The 19,360-nt window shown below is 37.7% G+C and overlaps 1 protein-coding gene across 33 annotated transcripts in view; it reads right to left on the bottom strand.

The window, feature by feature from the left end:
- Window positions 1–19,360, bottom strand: part of Gulp1 (GULP PTB domain containing engulfment adaptor 1) — a 269,043-nt gene that overhangs the window by 127,565 nt on the left and 122,118 nt on the right. For all 33 annotated transcript variants that reach the window (XM_087565664.1, XM_087565648.1, XM_087565659.1 and 30 more), the window contains 2 exon segments: window positions 9,007–9,078; window positions 4,993–5,054 (listed from right to left, as the gene is read on the bottom strand). In XM_087565664.1, coding sequence (XP_087421790.1) covers window positions 4,993–5,054; window positions 9,007–9,034 — 90 coding nt within the window. In that variant the 5' untranslated portion in view covers window positions 9,035–9,078.

Here is a 19,360-nt window from a genome sequence, read left to right as displayed (position 1 = left end):
AAATATGGTTGCCTTGTCTGTTGAAAAGCAGGTTACAGGTTACAAGAGGAAAGTAGTGACTTACAAATTCTTTGACTGTAGACCATAAATCTGCAGTGCAAATACACATTGGCCACATGCATTCTGAGAGTTTCTTTCTTTTTTATATTTTATTCTGTCTCAAAAGGCAGGCTTCTAATGATCTACACTAATTTTATAACGGACTCTCCTTCTCCATGGTTACATAGTACAGAATAGTATATGATAACTTCCCAGGGAACTAGCACTAATGTCACGACATATAAAGAAAATACCCAAACTATTGAACCTTACGTAGAGTGATACTTACTAAATCTAACATTCTATATCTCCAGGTAGCTGTATATTCAACATGGTTTAAATATAAAGACCAAGGCAAAATTTTATAATCAATACTCTATAAAATGAAAGAATATGGAACTAAAATGTATTCCTACAAATAAATGAAAGGGACAATAATATTCAAACAAAAAATAAAAGTTTAAAGACATCTCAATTAAATGACATCACATATTTTTCCAGGAAAAAATTACCTTTCTTAAACAGTTTTGTTAACCTTATATTCTTAATTTTAAACCAGTACAAGCCAAAAGTGAAGTGATGTCCAACTTCATACAGACAATCTTCTCTTTTATCCAATTAGAAAGTAGGCATATTTCTGTTTTCCTTATACCAACTATTCATACTGTGTTACATCCAGTATTTGTCTCATGTTTACCTTTTTTATATGACATATGTATTTCCCACCATTCAGTAAACTTATTACCAGTACTCGTGGACAAATTCCTAAGAGTTCTAATGACATCTTCAATCTAGTGATAAAGATCAAGTTTCACATCATGGCAGAGATCATTTAAATCTTCTACATTTAGTTTATGATTTAAACTGTGTGCTCAGCCATCCAAAATTCTTCTTAGTTTCCCTTTTTAGTTTTGTCTGTGACTAGACTGAAGACCAGCAGTCCTATGTTCAAATTCGCCGAGTAATGGTGCCAATAGTCAAATTCTAATCAAGCAACTGTGATGGAATTATTTTGTAGAGTGCTTAATGCCTACAGTCATTGAATACTTTGTAGAACATCCATTATTCTAGGTTGTCTGGACAGGCCTGATCCAAGCAACTGAAAAAGCCTTGGCTCAAAATAGAGATGGAATTGCATTTCCCTGCCAAGAAGGGAATTTTACCTGTGGTCTTCAGGGTCAGCAAATTTCTGGCAAAAATTGCAGCAATTTTGTTTGGCCTATCATGTAGATTCATCCTCTCCCTACTTCTCTTGCCTTAGTACTTCTCTTTTTTAGCATTTCTATGGCTATGATAAAACACCTTGACCAAAACAACTTTGGGAAGGAAAGGATTTAACCCACTTTACAAATTTCAGGCCACATTCCACCCCTGAAGAAGTCAGGGCCAAAAAATGTGAGTCAGCAACACAAAGATAGGAAATGAAAAAGAAGCCAAAGAGGAATACTTATTAGCTTGCTTACTCTGCTTTCTTATAACCGCAGGGCAACTAAGAAGAGTTGACATCATTCAACATTGGTTGGGACTCCACCATCAATCATTAATCAAGAGCATTCCCAGTAAACTTACCTAAAGGCCAGTTTTATGGAGCCATTTTTCTCAACTAAAAGTCCCTCTTCTCAAAATACTCTAGCTTGAGTCAAATTGACATAAAAACAGCCAACACAGTCCTATTGATCCCACTTCATGGAGAGATCTTTGATATGTATTGTTTTATCACTTTTAGTATCCGGGCTACAGTTCAGTTCTTATCACATCCATTGTATATGTCATATCTGTTGACTGCTTACCCTAAAAACTGTCTCTCAAACCTGATGGATGAAAATGATATTCTGCATCTTCTTAACTATGGGAATCCTACATCACAGGGGTGACTCACTGTTCTCTGATTCTCTAAAACTTTTCAAAAGTGCCATGTGAATGGCAAAGAACATGGTATGTGCTGGTTAATTTTAGCCAATTTAACTTAAACTGGAGACACCTAGGAAGAGTGTATCAGAAGATTCACCTCCAACAGATTGGCCTATGGACATCTGTGTTAAATGTTTTTGCTTAATGACTTATGGGAGGGGTTCAGCCCAGTGTGGGCAGTGCCAACTCTAGGGAGGTGGTTCTAAGTAGTATAAGAAAACAAACAGAGAAGACCAGGGAACATGCCAGTTCCTTCAATAGTCTCTTGCTTCTGGGTTCCTGCCTTGGCTTTCCTTGATGATGGGCTCAATCCTGTTAGACAAATAATCCCTTTTTTTCCAATGTTGTTTTGGCTAGTGTTTGATCACAGCAATATAAACCAAACAAAGACATATTGTGGCCTTTATGCTGGCTATTGTCCTTCCTTATGATAGCAGCCACCACACACATAGGAAAGATCTAGAAAGCTCTGGAATACACAAACCTTCAGTAAAGCCTTAGTTAACAATGTTTCCCAATCAGTTTTCTAACTTGTAACGTAAAGACAATATTGTTAGTCAGTATACAAGATTATCATATACAATCCCTACTAACAGAGGTCATGCAAAAAAAACACTATCACAAGTTTAATGAAATATGCATTTGTGACAATATTCTGCACTGACACACCAATCGTGTATAAAAAAAACTTATGAAGTCACTTTGATAAACTCTGGAGAAAGAAAAGTGCTTATGGTTGCTAATATCAACTAGGTAGTTATGTCATTTGCTGCTTCAAACTTCATCCACCTTATTTATATCTCAAATAACTCAAAGAAGAATTTGCTATCACTGACTACCTTATATTTGAATGCACAGTCCAGATACAGGAAAGTTCGTACAGCTAAATTGTTAGTTAGGATATATCTCATGGCAATTTAGTTCCATTGTCTGTAACCTTCCATGCTGCACTGAATACCTCCTGTGAACACAGGCTGACTTTTCATAGGGCATATTGTTGAACAAGAGAGTACGTCTTTAAAATTGGTCCAAAAAAGACCAAATGCTATGATGGAGGGAATGGAATGTACTTCAGATCGCGGCAATGCTACTTGATGTCCATATGTTATACATCCTCACAAATTCCATCAAATTAAAACAGACAAAAGCAAACTGTTTCTCCATAATAAGCTGCATGAAGAACAAAAGTTTCTATGAATGCACGTAATAACACCTAGCCAGTCTCTTACTTATTAAACAGCTTGTGTGGTAGGCACTGTTGCTGAAATCTTAAGAGAACGTAGGTGGCCCCATCTGAGAAAGTGTTCTATAGTTTTTCTTTAGTGTCAGTTATTTTTTAACTATGAATCTGGTTCAGCACAAGGAATTTAATACTGTCTACATACAGATCTCCATCATCACAGAAACATTGTAGTACTAAAGAGAAAACTAGTTCTTGCTAGAATAGAACCTCCCGATATTGACAAACAGGTGATTCACAGTGATCCATTTTAATTACACAAAGTGAAATAGGCCTTGCTTCTGCCTAAACGGTAGAATTGTACAGTGAGTAGCAATGTCTGAATGTGCAGCTCAAACTACTAATAGCACTATAATCTATCTACCTTTCTTTCTATCTATCTATCTATTTATCTATCTATCTATCTATCTATACATAATCACATGCCATTTATAATTAATATTTGGTATGACAGGCAGTAAAATTTTCCTTTAGTTCATAAACTTTGTATGATAAGAAGTGGCAATTAACCTCCATATCAATTTTACAGGAAAATTCATAAATATTCCTGTTCCATAGAAAGTATTTGGGAGCATTTTTTTCTGTGAAATCACTTTTTTTTTTCTGTCCCTAACAAATATTGATGCAGAACAAATATCCTGAGGGAGTTTCTTGCTCAGATCTTTTAGACATTTCTCCCGGCCAGTGTGGACATGAATCAACACTATTGAAGGGACCCATTGGTTTTCTATTTTACAAACGTTTCATTTTTTCTAAAATAACCCCTAAGTTTGTTCCTAATACCCTATATTATATAAATATAAATATATGTATATATATATGTGTGTATAGTTAACTATATATAATACATATTGGTATTTTAAATAACGTAGTATATTAGTAAAAATACTTAGGTTTCTGACTTCCTCCATGCTATCTTCGAAGTCAAACAGTCAAAGCTTACCATAACCTCATATTCAAAATCTCAAATGTTACATTTGTTTCTATTTCTTTAAGATTTTAATTCAGCTTTCTCTGAAAACTAGTTCAGATCTTTTGTTAACTATAAAGTCACTTCTCTCTAGGGTCCATTTTAGAAATTATATCCTTTCAGTAGTATTTCAGATAGTAGATCAAATCATTAAAATGATGGCATATGTATAAATGTTTCTTCATCTAAGTACAGTAATCCACGAAAATGCATTTTATGTCATGGTTTGCATTTTGTTTGTCCCCACCCCCACCTTTGTTGTTCTGCTTGTTACTGTTTTTTCGAGACAGGATTTTTTTCTGTAGCCCTGATGTCCTGAAATTTGCTCTATAGACCAGGCTGGGCACAAACTCAGATATCCACATGCCTCTGTCTCTGCTGGGATTAAAGGTGTACACCACTACCGGCTGGCACTTGTTTTCTTAATTGTCAATTACATATTAAAATTGTATCTCATTTTCCATGATTAGCTGTCTGTGTACTATGATATGAAGATGTATTTAAGGAAAAATAATTTTAAAATTGTTAAATTTCCCAGAGAATATGATATTTGCAAAACAATTTAAATAAAGTCTAACTAATGATTTTTTAAAAGTTTCAGTGAAATACATGACTATAGAGAGGCTAAATAGAATATATTTTTCTTTTCAAAGAAATTTGGAGATAAAAACAACATTTAATATGTTATATTACTTGTTTCAGTAATATCAAAATAGTTTCAATACTTCTTACCAGGACATGTCAATGCATAACATTTTTTTTAATTAGCACCATTATTTCAATATAACATATAACAATGTAAAATTAGATGATATCTCAATAGGTATTTTACCTTTGCATTATAGGGAACGTAATGTTTTGATAAGGCTTCAGGCATATGCATCCATGTTTTGTCTGTAACAGAAAAAATGCAGCAATGAATTAAACCATGAATTTCTATGATGCCATACGCATACATTCTCACCTGAAGGATGCCTTGCTGGAGAATGCAGTCTAATTTCCTGAACCTTTCTTAATTTAAGAAAGTAAGGTCTTGTAAATGAAAATGTTAATTTTGTGGTATGTCAGTATATAGCCAAGGCTAACCTCAAGCTCACTGTCCTCTTACACACGCATCACTTCCCCTGGTTCTCATTTTATAAGAACAGCAGGGAACTAGGAATAGTAACAATTATGCAAATTAACACGAGTTTTATTTTGCGTTTACTGCTTTCATAAATGCTAAGGTATACTGAATAATTGCCAGGTAAGAAAAATATTATGTTCTTTTATAGTTATGATAACTTTAGTAAAAAGGTTTGCAAAATCTAAAGGGAAAAATACATTAAGGGAGGAACTGCTCTTCCATGAAGTTGATTATGTTCATTAAATGCAGTGGGCTATAGGGATAATCTCTACTTCAAATTTAGAAAGCAATAGTTGAAGGTCTACTATCAGAAGTTTTGAAAAGTAATTATCTTAATTGTAATAATTGGAAATGGTAGGCAAATGTAATCAAATATTAGAAATAAAATAATTCCAGAAGGATAGGTTGCAGGGCTGGGGAGTTGGATCAGGAGTTAGCATGAGCAAAATGCTCTCAGAGCAAGCATGAGGACCTGAGTTCAGATCTGGCTTTTGCATGTAGCACCTTCATCCAGTATTTCACATCTCAGTACTGAGGAAGCAGAGGTATGAGGAGGCCTGGATCCCAGTGACCTGGATTTTATATATATATATATATATATATATATATATATATATATATATATATATATATGTATGTCTAGTGGCTCATGCCAGTAATTCAAGAACTAAAGAGGCCAGGTCAGGTGGATGACTATAAGCTGAGTTAAACAACTCCTGGACAATTTGACTACAAAGTGAGACTCTGTCTCACAAAACAAAGAAAAATATATATTAAGTATTACACAATGAAAAGGTGGAAATATAAAAAAATTATCAACAAGAAATCTAAAAATATATACAACTTTTTTATCTAACCTCTTATGGGAACAAATATGTCAGATACTTGAGTGGAATAGGGATCCTTCATTTGTGGACACTGATGGTGATGATGATAGTGATGATTGTAGGAAGCCGTATTGGATTTGGGCCTGGCCGCTTTGTGACTGTATGGCCACAGTTAAGATGACTGCCGTAAAGTCTTGAGATTGTTGGACAAAAGCCTCTCCCATGAATTTACGGCACAAGAAGATAACAATCACAGAATGCTTTCAGCCCGAACAAGACCCTTCTGGTGTCTTGCAGGGTTTGACCCCCGCTGAGCCCTGCTGATGCATATGGAAGCCTTTTGTTCCTAACAAAGGAGCAGTCTGGCCTGGTACCAACACACCTGGGTGGTGGTCAATTCGTTCCTGCCTTTTGTCTTCTCTGTCTTTGTCTTTGAAATTTAGGCTGGTCTTCCTGGATATTTCCCTAGTTTATTCAGGTCACATAGTTGGTCTTTTGTTATGGAAGTCTTGAGCCAGGGTTTCACACTGTGCTTCCCAGATATTTTCTACCTGGTGTACTTAGGGTATATATTTTGGTGAATAAAGTTACAGGAGGCCCTTCCTCTTCTGGCTTGACACGAATAACCTGTGTGTGTGTGTGTGTGTGTGTGTGTGTGTGTTTCTTTAATCCCGCAGGCTTTCACCCAATTCTCGGTACGGATTCTCGGTACCGTGTCGGTGCAGGCACTGACTGATGATGATGATGAAGATGAAGATGAAGATGATGAAGATGATGATGATGATGACGACGACGACGATGAAGACGACGACGACGACATCATTTGTGTCCACAAATGCAAAATCTTTTTTAATCATCTTTTTGACTAAGGAAAGTGAAGCCACCAAGCTTAGTAAGAACTTGTCTCTTCCCTTTCCCTTGAAAACCTCCATCATCTGATTGCAATCAAAACAGCAAGTAATGAGTGGAAGGGAAAGACCCCAGTGAGGAAAAGAGAACAGAGGCCTAGACTCCTTGTTCTGTAAAGGTTTCCAGATCTGAGCTGATGAAAGAAAGATTTCCTACTATGTACACATAGCACTATTATTTAACAGCAAAATCAGACTCTCTATGAATTATTCTATAACACATGGAAGTCAAAACTAACAGCTAAAGTTAAAGTAAAGTGTTTGGTTAAGTTCTAACCTAGAGGTAGAACAAAATGCTGATCAACAATTTTATGATGAAGATAATCATTTAACTTAAACATGGGTAACATGAAGGTGAAGAACGTTTTAGAAGAATGAAATAATGCACAAGTGCCTGTATTTCCTACTTCCCAATATGTCCTCCCACTGTGCACATGTTGAATTGGAAAGGAATATTGGTCCTTGAAATTTTTCAATGGAAATCAATTCAATTATCTTTCAAGTGTATATTGACTTCTAGATGGGACCTTTGGCTTTAAAGCTTTCAGGAAGACAACTGTAACCATATCTATGTATCGCAAAAGGACTGGAGAGATTTGTGGCCCAGCTGATCAATCATGACGTAAGTATTTTCCTGCAGACCGTACAGTGTTGGAGAGCTATTTCTTGACTGTGCTACTACAAAAAGGGAAACATTTCCCTTTTGGTGGGTTTTAAATCAGAAGCAAGTTGTAGACATCAAACAATGTCACTTTGCTTTTCTTTACTCAGACTATAAATAAATGTTTTCAGATTCACAGGTTTGAACAGGGTCTGAAAGATCACATTATCTAAATTCCTACTGAATACACTAGTCTGCACGCCACAGCCAAGTGTTTGCACCTGTTTACAAACAACAATTTAATAATTTCTATAAACCTTCACAAACTATGTGAATTTTCTTATGCTAAATCAGTGGCTTTACAGTTTATATTTGTTCGCCCTTCGTTACAGTAAATGTCAAGTTTGAAAATATAACCCTTCAAATAAGTAATGTAATACATTCCTCATTGCATACAACGAATTCTCAAACTTGACTTCCAGTGAAAGTGTTAAAAGTTGCCCCAATTTGATTTGTGATCTGATCATGTTGTATGTGTCAGACCATCATTTGCTCATTTTAATTCCAACAGTAGAATGCTCGCTCGGCTGGTATGCATAGCCCCATGAATAGGTGCAATGGTTCATGCCTCTACTCCCAACACTTGCCATGTGGAAGCCAGATTATCAAAATTCAAGTTCATTCTCCTAGCGACACAGTGAGTTTGAGATCAGAAAGGGATAGAGTAACAGAGAACATACTTCACTAAATAAAATAGAACACTAACTCTATAGTTGCTGGTTCTGGGTATCTATTGTCCATACACTAAATAATCATAGTTGATTTTACTGTTGGGTCATTTTTTTCTTATTCAAGATAGTTAAGGTCAACCTCCAAAACTTTATGTGCACAGTAATGCAATAGTTGGATTGTCTATATCCTTCTTGGGCAATTTACAATATCTACCTAAACTTTAGTGTAGAATACAACCTAATTGCTCATTTATGTCTGTTTATCTATTAATTGTAACTAATTGTCATCTCTTCCAGCTTTCAGTCATCTAGAAATCTGATTAACACTATTTAAATATTCACTCTAAAATCCCCTGAAACAAGTTAAATAGAAGATAGTTCCTGGGCCTCTACTAAAAACACCCTTTCCATAAGGAAAGAATTAGGGTCATTTTATTCTATACAGTTTAATAGTATAGCATACAATGATATGTTCATATGTATTGTGAACTAAGAATATTAATTCTTTTTAATTTAATGAAAACATATTAATTAGTAGTAACTACAAATGTGAATTGCTCTAATATAATCAAATTGCTTTGATAAATAGAAACAGCACATGTCTTATTTGTACTTTATTAGTAAAAATACTGATTTGACTGCCAAGTTCTTACCTTTCTTCCTGCTGAAAGCCCGGTTCATGATGTTGATACTCCCAACTGCTCAGCTCAGTAATGCCCAGTACCCTGTTATAAACATAAAGGAAGCATTGATGACCAACCTCTGTTGTTTGCCAATTGTTTTGTTTGCTTTTTTGGAAAAAAATCTTGCTATGTAGCCCAATCTGGTTCAAATTCAGGGTAATTTTCCTGCCTCAGTCTCACAAATGCTGGGGTTGCATATGCATCACAGCACCCAGCTTTCAGTGCATTTTAAATGACAAAGCATTTAAGAGATGTTAAATACTCAATATACATAATAGTCTACTAACTCCCAAAGGGCAATAGGTAAGGATAAACCTAAATACCTAACATAATGAGGGACAGACTTAAGTGCAATATGTCAGCTAAAAGTCCTCCAAGACATGCATATTGTTTATTATAATTATCTGTAAATTTAAGGAAGACGGTTACTTTTCCTCTGAATTTGCTGAAAATAGTCAAGTTTGGAGTTCTTCTTAACAACTGAGATGGACAGGGGAAAAGTTAATATATCTTTAAAAGCAAAATCATTTTATAAATACATTCACAATGTACAACAACTTGGCTAATGGACTTTTTGTTCTGCAAAAGGGGCTATCCATCTCAGACACTTAACTTATTCAGCCAACCTTTTCATGTAAAAATTATTTCTATATACAAGCTCAGACATCTTACAAAATAACAGTTTATGGGGTGGTTAATGTTAGAATCTCTATTTGCGGACCCATGGGAGTGTTAAGTTTTTGGATGAGTATGGAAGGAATCTTCTCTTTAAGAAGGCAGACATTTTTCCTCATTAATTAATTAATTAATTGACTTTACAGCCTTTATAGCAGCTTTTCTCCCTCCTCTCCTCCCACCTTCACACCCCTCTCCCATTTCTCTATCTCCTTTTCCTCAGAGAAGGGGAGGTTTCCCATCAAAATCTCAGCAGGACTAACTGCCTCCTTTCCCACTGAGTCCAGACAAGATAGCTGAGCTACTGGAAAGTGATTCAAAGGGCAACAGAGTCAGAAACATCCCCTGCTCTAATTGTTAGGGAACCCACATGAAGAACAAGCTGAACATCTGTTACATACATGTATAGGCCTACATCTAGCTCGCACAGACATAGATTAGTTTACTCTGTAGGTCTTCTTGTGGTGCCCTTGATCATTCTGGTTCCTTCATTCAATCCCCCCACCCTACTGTTCCACAAGACTATGGGGTGTTCCGTCTATTGTTTGGCTGTGGGTCTCTGCATATGTTTCCATCAGCTGCAGGATGAAGTCTCAGAAGACAATGGATAACATAAATGCTCATTTACACAACAGAATACTATTTAACTATCAAACTTACAGGGTAAGATGGAACTAGAAAATACACTGAATGAAGTAACCCAGACCCAGAAAGATATGCACGGTATGCGTGTGGGAAGCTATGTGGGAGAGGAGTAGGGAGGAGGGAAGGCTGAAAGAGAGAATGGATCAGTGTCCGGGGTGTGAACTCTGGGTCCAGGGAACCTTCTGGGTTTCGATGGGGTTAACCCTAGCTGAGACCTCTATCAGAGGAGATAAGGAAACTAATGAGGCCACCTCATGTAGCCAGATAAGACTTTCCATGGAGGGAGGGGGACACCATTCCACACAAAATTAGACTGAAACAGAGAAGGAAAGGCTATAAAGAAGAAAAAGAGGAAGGAGGAGGAAGAGGAGGAGGAGGAGGAGGAGGAGGAAGAGGAGAAGGAGGAGGAAGAGGAGGAGGAGGAAGAGGAGGAGGAGGAGGAGGAGGGGGGGAAGAGAAGGAGGAGGAGGAAGAGGAGGAGGAGGAGGAGGAGGAGGAGGAGTCTGTCAGGCAGTTGTTAGAGGATGCCAGGCAATCTTAAATTCTGAATTAACTCTAAAGAGGAGGAGGAAGAAGAGGAGGAGGAGGAGGAAGAACCTTAAAGGGGGGAGGGGGCTCTGAACTGTAGGAAAGTTTCAAGTAGCCAAATACTTCTTGAAGTCAGAGGAGGGGAGGAAATACTGAAGGGACAAAGGCTGAGAATTTTCCAAATTTGGTGAAAGCTATAGACCCACAGACCCAAGAAGAAGGTCCAAACCCTAAATGTATACAACAATGCAAAAACTGCACCATGGTGCATCCTTGCTTAACTCTTCCAATGGAAAATAAATTTAAAATCATCCAATGAGATGGACAGGTTTGGGAAATCAGAGTAGGTGATGGAAGGGGAGACTGGAGAGGGCAGAAGAGAGAAACATAGACTTTAGATCTAATTAGACTATTTTTATCTTATGTTTTCTTTACGTCCTATTAACACCAGATAAAATACAAAGGCCACTTTATATTTAACTTACTTCATAAGTAAAATATTTATAAACATCTAAAGTCAAAGAACATTGCTTAAATAAACCCCATAGTCAGGTCAAAACATTATTGGGTAGAAATTAAACCACTGGTATTTATAAGCTAGTTTAGAAGTTTTAAATTGGGCAGTTTTTAAAGGAAAAGCAGTCTTCTGCTTATCAATCTGATATTTAAACTCATTTTTTAAAAGCCCAAATATTTTGTTATGATTATGGAAACTAGAAGTAGATCTAATATTAGAACTCATAAAACAGTTCTGGGTTCATTGGAATTCAATGTTCAGGGAACTGTTTTGAAGTATTAAAAGGGGGTTGATGAGTCAAAACCTGATTAAAACACACATGGCATCAATATATTTAAGTGGTTTATTAAAAACTTCCTTGTTTACAAACATGATGCATGGTAATTCATGTGGTCAGTATTCAGTTAAAGATAGGAAGGTAAATTTGTTTTTGTGAATACTAAAGATGCATTTAAATTGTACTCAGGCTTCATATACATTTGTGAAAATGCAAGTCTGTCTGGCAGTTGTTAGAGGATGCCAGTCAACCTTAAATTCTGAATTAACTCTAAAGAGGACATTGGAACTATTAAAACCTGCTAGTGTGCAGATTGACAGCTTCCTAAGTCCTGCTAGCACATCACTGCTAGTTTGTGATGCTTGTCTTGATTCACTTAGTGTCTGCTGTAAAGGCTCTTTACTAAAATCCTCCAATAGGAAGAGATGTTCAAGCATATTCTGCAACAATTAATGGGACACAGAAAGGACTACAAGGAACATCTGGGTTCTTTGTTTAAAGAATCAAACAGAAAAATGATAAGATGCACCCTATCCTTCAGGGCATTTAAATTCATGAAATTAAAGACCTTACTTTTGATAACAGGATTTTGGTAGGGTACATCAGAAGTGACTTCTGCAGCTATAGCCCTCTCATTTTATAGTCAGAACTTGGCCCAATGCTGGTATAAAGGTTTTGTAGCTAAATAAATAAAGCATTCTGCTTTTTTTTCTGGCACTCATTCTCCAGGTGAGGACAGTTATAGGCCCAGGTATCCTTAGAACCAGAGGGTGACACAAGGCCACAGCAATTTTTTCATGTCAGTATAAATTTACTCCTTATATTAGTACTTCAGTGTCTGTGCTATCTTTAGCTCAACTTCTCAGGCTCCAGCCATGTTTCAATAGGTGGAGGTTTTCATTATGATTCTTTCCAATGTCAACCAAACTGGTTTCTTCCTGGGGTTTTCATTACAAAGTTGTGTCCTTAATGAAAGAGTCAGCTACCTTTCTCTAAAGTGAGATAATTATATAGAAAATAATGATACTAAGAAAAATATTCTCAAAGACTAATGGAATATTTAAGACAGTTTTTTATACTGAAACAAATATTTATGGCACACTTGACTTCTGTAGATTGTGGAAGACCTTAAATGTGATGTTCCTTTTTGAACTACGAACTTTGAAGTTCTTTGCAGAAATGCCACATGATACTTTATGTTTTTCTCAATTTAATAGAAACATTTCATTATAAGGAACTCACATGTTTATTAGAGAGCTTCAGAATGACCATTAGAACCTTATAGAAACTCCCTTAGATGTAAAGAACTTGGATCTGGGCAAAGGTTTGAGATTGCCTTTTTGCTAGTTTTTAAAACATTGCCAGAAAATGTATTTTATCCAACTTATGTGGGTGCCCCTGAGAGGGAATCAAGCATAGATTCAAAGAAGTCTTCATATGCACATAGAGGGAAGCCACACTCTTCTGACAGTTGGGAACAAAGGTATCTTAGCCCCAGGCTTGCACACAGGACTACTTGGACATAGTAAATAACACCTGCTTCTTCCATTGCCACCATGACCATTTTCCTTTCAACCTCAGTGCGACTATAATAAACTGAATTAAGTCAGTTTTCTACTTTGATTACTTATTAATGCTTCAATTATAACTGATTATTATAAATTATTTCTCCTCAGCCATCCCTTCATGGGTTCATCACATGTTCGAAAAAAAATTTACTTGACCCTGGGCCTGTGATTCAATGTCAAGAAATTCTTACTTCTCTTTCTTTCTTTCTTTTCCTTTCTTACGTTCTTCCTTTTTCTTTCTCTCTTTCTTTTTAAAAAATATTTATTAGTAGTAATGTGAGAATGAATATTTAAAATAAAGTACACAGGAACAATTTTTATTTTTATAGGTTTTTTTTGTCAGAGTATATCTTATTTTCTTTGGTGACCACATGGGAAATGGTAGCAATTAAAACTTTGGGAAGTTAGGCACAGAAAAATCAAAGGTTGCTACAGTTCAAATAGGTGCAAAAATATTGAGAAGGGAATAGTCTGCCTGCAATTCATATTTAAGATAATAAGTATAATTATTTTTTACTTTTACTTTTTTACAATGTAGTCATTGCCTACCTCCTGGTCTGCCCACCCAAAGTTCCTCATTGCATTCCTCCTCCCCCTGACTCCAAGAGGATGTTCATCCCCCACTCCCCTTCCAGGAATCCCTGCTCCCTGGGGGCCTCAAGTCTCTCCACTTAAGAGGAGCATATCTTCTCCACTGAGGCCAGACCAGGCAGTTCTCTGCTGTATATGTGTTGGGCAGCCTTGGACCAGCTCATGTATGCTGCCTGTGCAGTGTTGGTGGTGCAGTGTCTGAGAGATCTCAGAGATCCGTGGTAATTGAGACTGTTAGTCTTCCAATCAGGGTCACCTCCTTCTCAGCTTCTTCCAGCCTTTCTCTAATTCAATCACAGTGGTCCCCGATTTCAATCCAATGATTGGGTGTAAGTATATGCATCTGTCTCAGTCAGCTGCTTGTTGGGCCTTTCAAAGGGCAGCCATGCTAGGCGCCTGTTTGTAAGCATACCATAGCATCAGTAATAGGGTTAAGCCTTGGAGTTTACCCTTAAATTGGATCTCAATTGGGACAGGTTACTGGACCTCCTTCTCTCAGTCTCTTTTCCATTTTTGTCTCTGCAGGTTTTTTTTAGACAGGACCAATTCTGGGTCAGAGTTTTTCACTGTGGGATGGCAACCTCACCCCTCCACTTAATGCCCTGTCTTTCTACTGGAGGTGGACTCTACAAGTTCCTTCTCCCCACTGTTGGGCATTTATCTAAGGTCCTTCCCTTTGAGTCCTGAGAGTCTCTCACTTCCCAGCTCTCTGGTTCTTTCTAGTGAGTCCCCCATCCACCTTCTACCCCTCCAGGTTGCATAGTTCCATTCATTTTGCTGGCCCTCAGGACTTCTATCCTTTATCGCCCCCATACCTGATCATGTTCCCCTTTTCCCTTCGCCTTCCTCTCTCCAACCCAGATCTCCAACACACAGCCAATACAAGTTAAATGGAGAGAAACTTGAAGCAAAATCAGGGACACAAAAATCAGGGACAAGACAAAGCTGCACACTCTCCCCACATCTATTCAATATAGCACTAGAAGTTCTAGGCAGAGCAATGAGACAACAAAAGGAGATCTCCCTTCTTTTTCAAGTCCAAACACAGCTAATGCCATTTCACAGTTGGATTAATGAGGTTAAGGAATCTTGCTTTGTATGCAGAGACAATTTCGAACCTGCAAATCACTATTCTGAACCACTTGTGCCCCAGGACCAACTGAAAAACATCTACTATTTATTCTTTTCTTTTTTTTTTCTTTTTTTTTTTTTTCGGAGCTGGGGACCGAACCCATGGCCTTACAGTTGCTAGGCAAGCACTCTACCACTGAGCTAAGTCCCCAACCCCTCTACTATTTATTCTTAATCATTGTCTCTCTTTGACCCAGGATTCTTGGATGTGGGGCTCACCCTTAATACCATAATCTCCAGCACTTCCTTCCGGAACTGCTGACACGAATAAGAAATAGTCTCAGATCTGCCTCTCAACTCACAGCTTTGTGTTCCTCAGCCTACCCTGCACTCTGCACCCTGCACCCTGCACCCTACACCCTGCACCCTGCTCACTGCACCCTGCACCCATTTTTTTCTGCCCTTCTCCTTATTTGCTCACATTGTAACTAGCTTGTTATCCCTGTCACATTTGTCCTTCTTCCCTAGAGAAATAATTCTCTCAAACACTCTTTTCTTACCTAAGGCTACATTTCTTTTTCATGTAACGAAACATTTGAACATATTTAGAAAACATTCTGACAACAAACTTCAACTTACTTTTTGAATTAATTTGAAAAGACTTCCTTTTAGGGCATCCATGCAAATGAAGTAACCATTTTATTCCCGGACTAATGAGTATGATCATATCTCTATCTACAGTAAGCCATGAAATGAATAGTAAATGATGCTGTAGAGAAACATACCACACCAGTCAGAATGTCTAAGATCAAAAACTCAGGTGACAACAGATGCTGGCCAGGATGTGGAGAAAGAGAAACACTCCTCTGTTAGTGGTGGGATTGCAAGTTGGTACAATCACTCTGGAAATCAGTCTGGAGGTTCCTCAGAAAATTGAACATAGGACTACCTGAGGACCCAACTATACCATTCCTGTGCATATACCCAAAAGGTGCTCCAACATATAATAAGGACACCTGTTCTACTATGTTCATAGCAGCCTTATTTATAATAATCAGAAGCTGGAAAGAACCCAGATGTCCCTCAACAGAGGAATGGATACAGAAAATGTGGTACATCTACACAATGGAGTACTACTCAGCTATCAAAAACAATGACTACATGAAATTTATAGGCAAATGGATGGAACTAAAAAATATCATCCTGAGTGAGGTAACCAATCACCAAAAAAGAGAAACCAAAAACAAACATCACACACACACACACACACACACACACACACACACACACACACACACACACTGATGAGTAGATATTAGCCCCAAAACTCAGATTACCCAATATACAATCCATATACCACTTGAAGCTCAAGAAGAAGGATGACCAAAATGCAGATGCTTCAGTCCTTCTTAGAGGGGGAACAAAAATATTCATAGGAGGAAATATGGAGACAGAGTTTGGAGCAGAGACTGAAGGAATGGCCATTCAGAGACTGCCTCACCTGGGGATCCAGCCCATATACATACAGCCACCAAACCCAGACAATGTTGTTGATGCCAAGAAATGTATGCTGACACGAGCCTGATATAGCAGTCTTCCGAGAGACTCTGCCAGAGCATGACAAATACAGAGGCAAACTCTTGAAGCCAATCATTGAACTGAGAACGAGGTCCTCACTGGAGGAGTTAGAGAAAGGACTGAAGAAGCTAAAGGGGTTTGCAACCCCATAAGAACAACAATATCAACCAACCAGAGCTCCCAGGGACTAAACCACATGGACAAACCCGTGGCTCCAGAGGCATATGTAGCAGACAGTGGCCTTGTTGGGCACCAATGAGAGGAGAAACCTTTGGTCCTGACAAGGCTGGATCCCCCAGTGTAGGGGAATGTCAGGGTGTGGAGGTGGGAAGGGATGGGTTGATGGGTGGGGGAACAATCTCACAGAAGAAGGGGGAAGGCGATGGTAGAGGGGGCCATAGGAACTGTTTACTAAAACAGTACAAAGTCTTTTGGTATGAAAAACATGCATTTCCAAAATTTGCTGAAAATATCTAACAGTTTAAAAACATAATATTTTGAAAATGTATTCAATAATAAATAACATTTTTTATCAGCACAGGTTTTTTATTCAGTACAAGAATCTGAGAGGCCCCAGAGCTGAAACTGACTTTAAAGCCTCCTCTCTGAGGAGCAGCTTTCATGGTATGAGAAGGAACTATGTGTGCTACCAAAGGAGGGAAGTAACCAAAATTGTAGCCAGCTATGATACCTATGAACCACATCAATGACCATTATGACCTAATAACCCTATGGAACAATAGTAGCAAGCATGCTTTGGAGATACCAATAACCCTAATTAGACTTAAAGCCTACTCAACACAGGGAAACACCATGTTACTGGAAAGTAGCTAATTACTCAGTGCTGGTGAAGCATTAGGCATTGGAGGAAAACCTACAACTGTCACTTTATTAAACCATTCTAATCCCTACTCACACTCTTTATGTTTCTATCTCCACAGATAACTATAGTTCCCTCAAGGAAACTTACCTCTGCAACAGATGGAGAACACTAAATGAAACTATAAATAATCAAATGTAGCATTGTGGAGCCTAGTCCCAGTGGATATATCTACAAGATACTACTGCACAACAAGGCTCTGAGGACATTGCAGGAGAGGGGTGGGAATATTTAAAGAGCCAGAGAATCTGTGAATTTGCTGTGAAATTGTGTCTCCCAGTAATTTCAGAAATGACACTCAATGTCTTACCAATATGACTACCCGAACACGAGTTGAACAAGTACAACATTAATGCCAACATGAAAGGAGTAATCCCACAAGGCCTTAACACTACACAAAGAATCACAGACAAATAAGAAATACTAAGATTATTTTGTTCTGCCTTCTAGGTATTACTGAAGCATCCACACTTTGGTCTTCATTCTTCTTGAGCTTCATATGGCCAGTGAGTTGTACTCTGGGTATTCAGAGAGTTTTTTCTTAATATCCACTTATCAGTGAGTACAAACCATGTGTCTTTTTTGTGACCAGGTTAACTCACTCAGGATGATATATTCTAGTTCCATCCATTTGCCTGTGAAATTCATGAAGTCATTGTTTTTAGTACATGAGAAGCACTCCATTGTTTAAAATACACATTTTTCTGTATCCATTCCTCTGCTGAGGGACATCTGGGTTGTTTCCAGTTTGTGGCTATTATAAGTAAGGCTGCTATGAACATAGCGTAGCACATGTCCTTGGTATATGTTGGACCCTGCCCTTCTCCCTTCCTGTCCTTTGTTACTCTCAAGTCCCTCCCTCCTTCCACCTGTCAACAAAACGGCAACCTACAGATTAGGCAAACATCTTTACCAGTCCTACATCCGATAGAGGGCTAATATCCAAAATATACAAAGGACTCAAGATGTTAGGTCCAGAGAATCAAATAACCCTATTAAAAATTGGATACAAAGCTAAAGAAAGAATTCTCAACTCGGGAATCTCCAATGGGTGAGAAGCACCTAAAGAAATGTTCAACATCCTTAATCGTCAGGGAAATGTAAATCAAAACAATCCTGAGATTCCACCTCACACCAGTCAGAATGGCTAAGGATCAAAATCTTTGGTGACAGCAAATGCTGGTGAGGATGTGGAGAAAGAGGAACATTCCTGCATTGCTGGTGGGATTGCAATCTGGTACAACCACTCTGGAAACCAGTCTGTTGGTTTCTCAGAAAATAGGACTACCTGAGGACCTAGCTATACAACTCCCTGGAATATACCCAAAAGATGCTCCAATATATAACAAGGACACATGCTCCACTATGTTCATAGCAGCCTTATTTATAATAGCCAGAAACCGAAAATACCCAGATATCCCTCAACAGAGGAATGGATACAGAAAATGTAGTACATTTACACAATGGAGTACTACTCAGCTATTAAAAACAGTGACTTCATGAAATTGGCAGTCAAATGACCAAACTAGAAAATATCATCCTGAGTGAGGTAACCCAGCAGCAATTATTTTATTCAGTTTGATATCTCACAGGAGCCTTTTCAAACACTTTAGTCTTAAGTTAGTTCATCAGGAATAGCTTGCCTTTTCTGTTTGCTGAGATAATTGATATCAACTTTCTCATCTTCCCTCAGTTTCCTCTAAAGCTGGGCAATGACAACTACACACTTGAGAGCCTCTTTGGTTTTTGTTCCAATATAAGCCCAATTCTTTCCAACTCTTAAGAACAGGTACTGTTACCTCTTTCCATCTTTTGAAATGTGCAAGTTATGGGTTTTCTTTTTCAACTTGTGTCACAAGTTTCTTGAAAGTTTGGTTGCTTTTCTCACTTATTATGTCTCTTTCAAAGTGAGAAATGAGTACTCTAAATTAGTAGATAAAAGAGAGAACTGACTGATAACAGACACTTTCTCATTTAAAATAGATGTAACAAAT

This window comes from Rattus norvegicus, chromosome 9, assembly GCF_021556685.1.
Source record: "Rattus norvegicus strain SHRSP/BbbUtx chromosome 9, alternate assembly SHRSP_T2T, whole genome shotgun sequence".
Classification (NCBI taxonomy): Eukaryota; Metazoa; Chordata; class Mammalia; order Rodentia; family Muridae; genus Rattus; species Rattus norvegicus.
The sequence above is the reverse complement of the archived record's forward strand: the minus strand, read 5'-3'. Positions and strand labels throughout refer to the sequence as shown.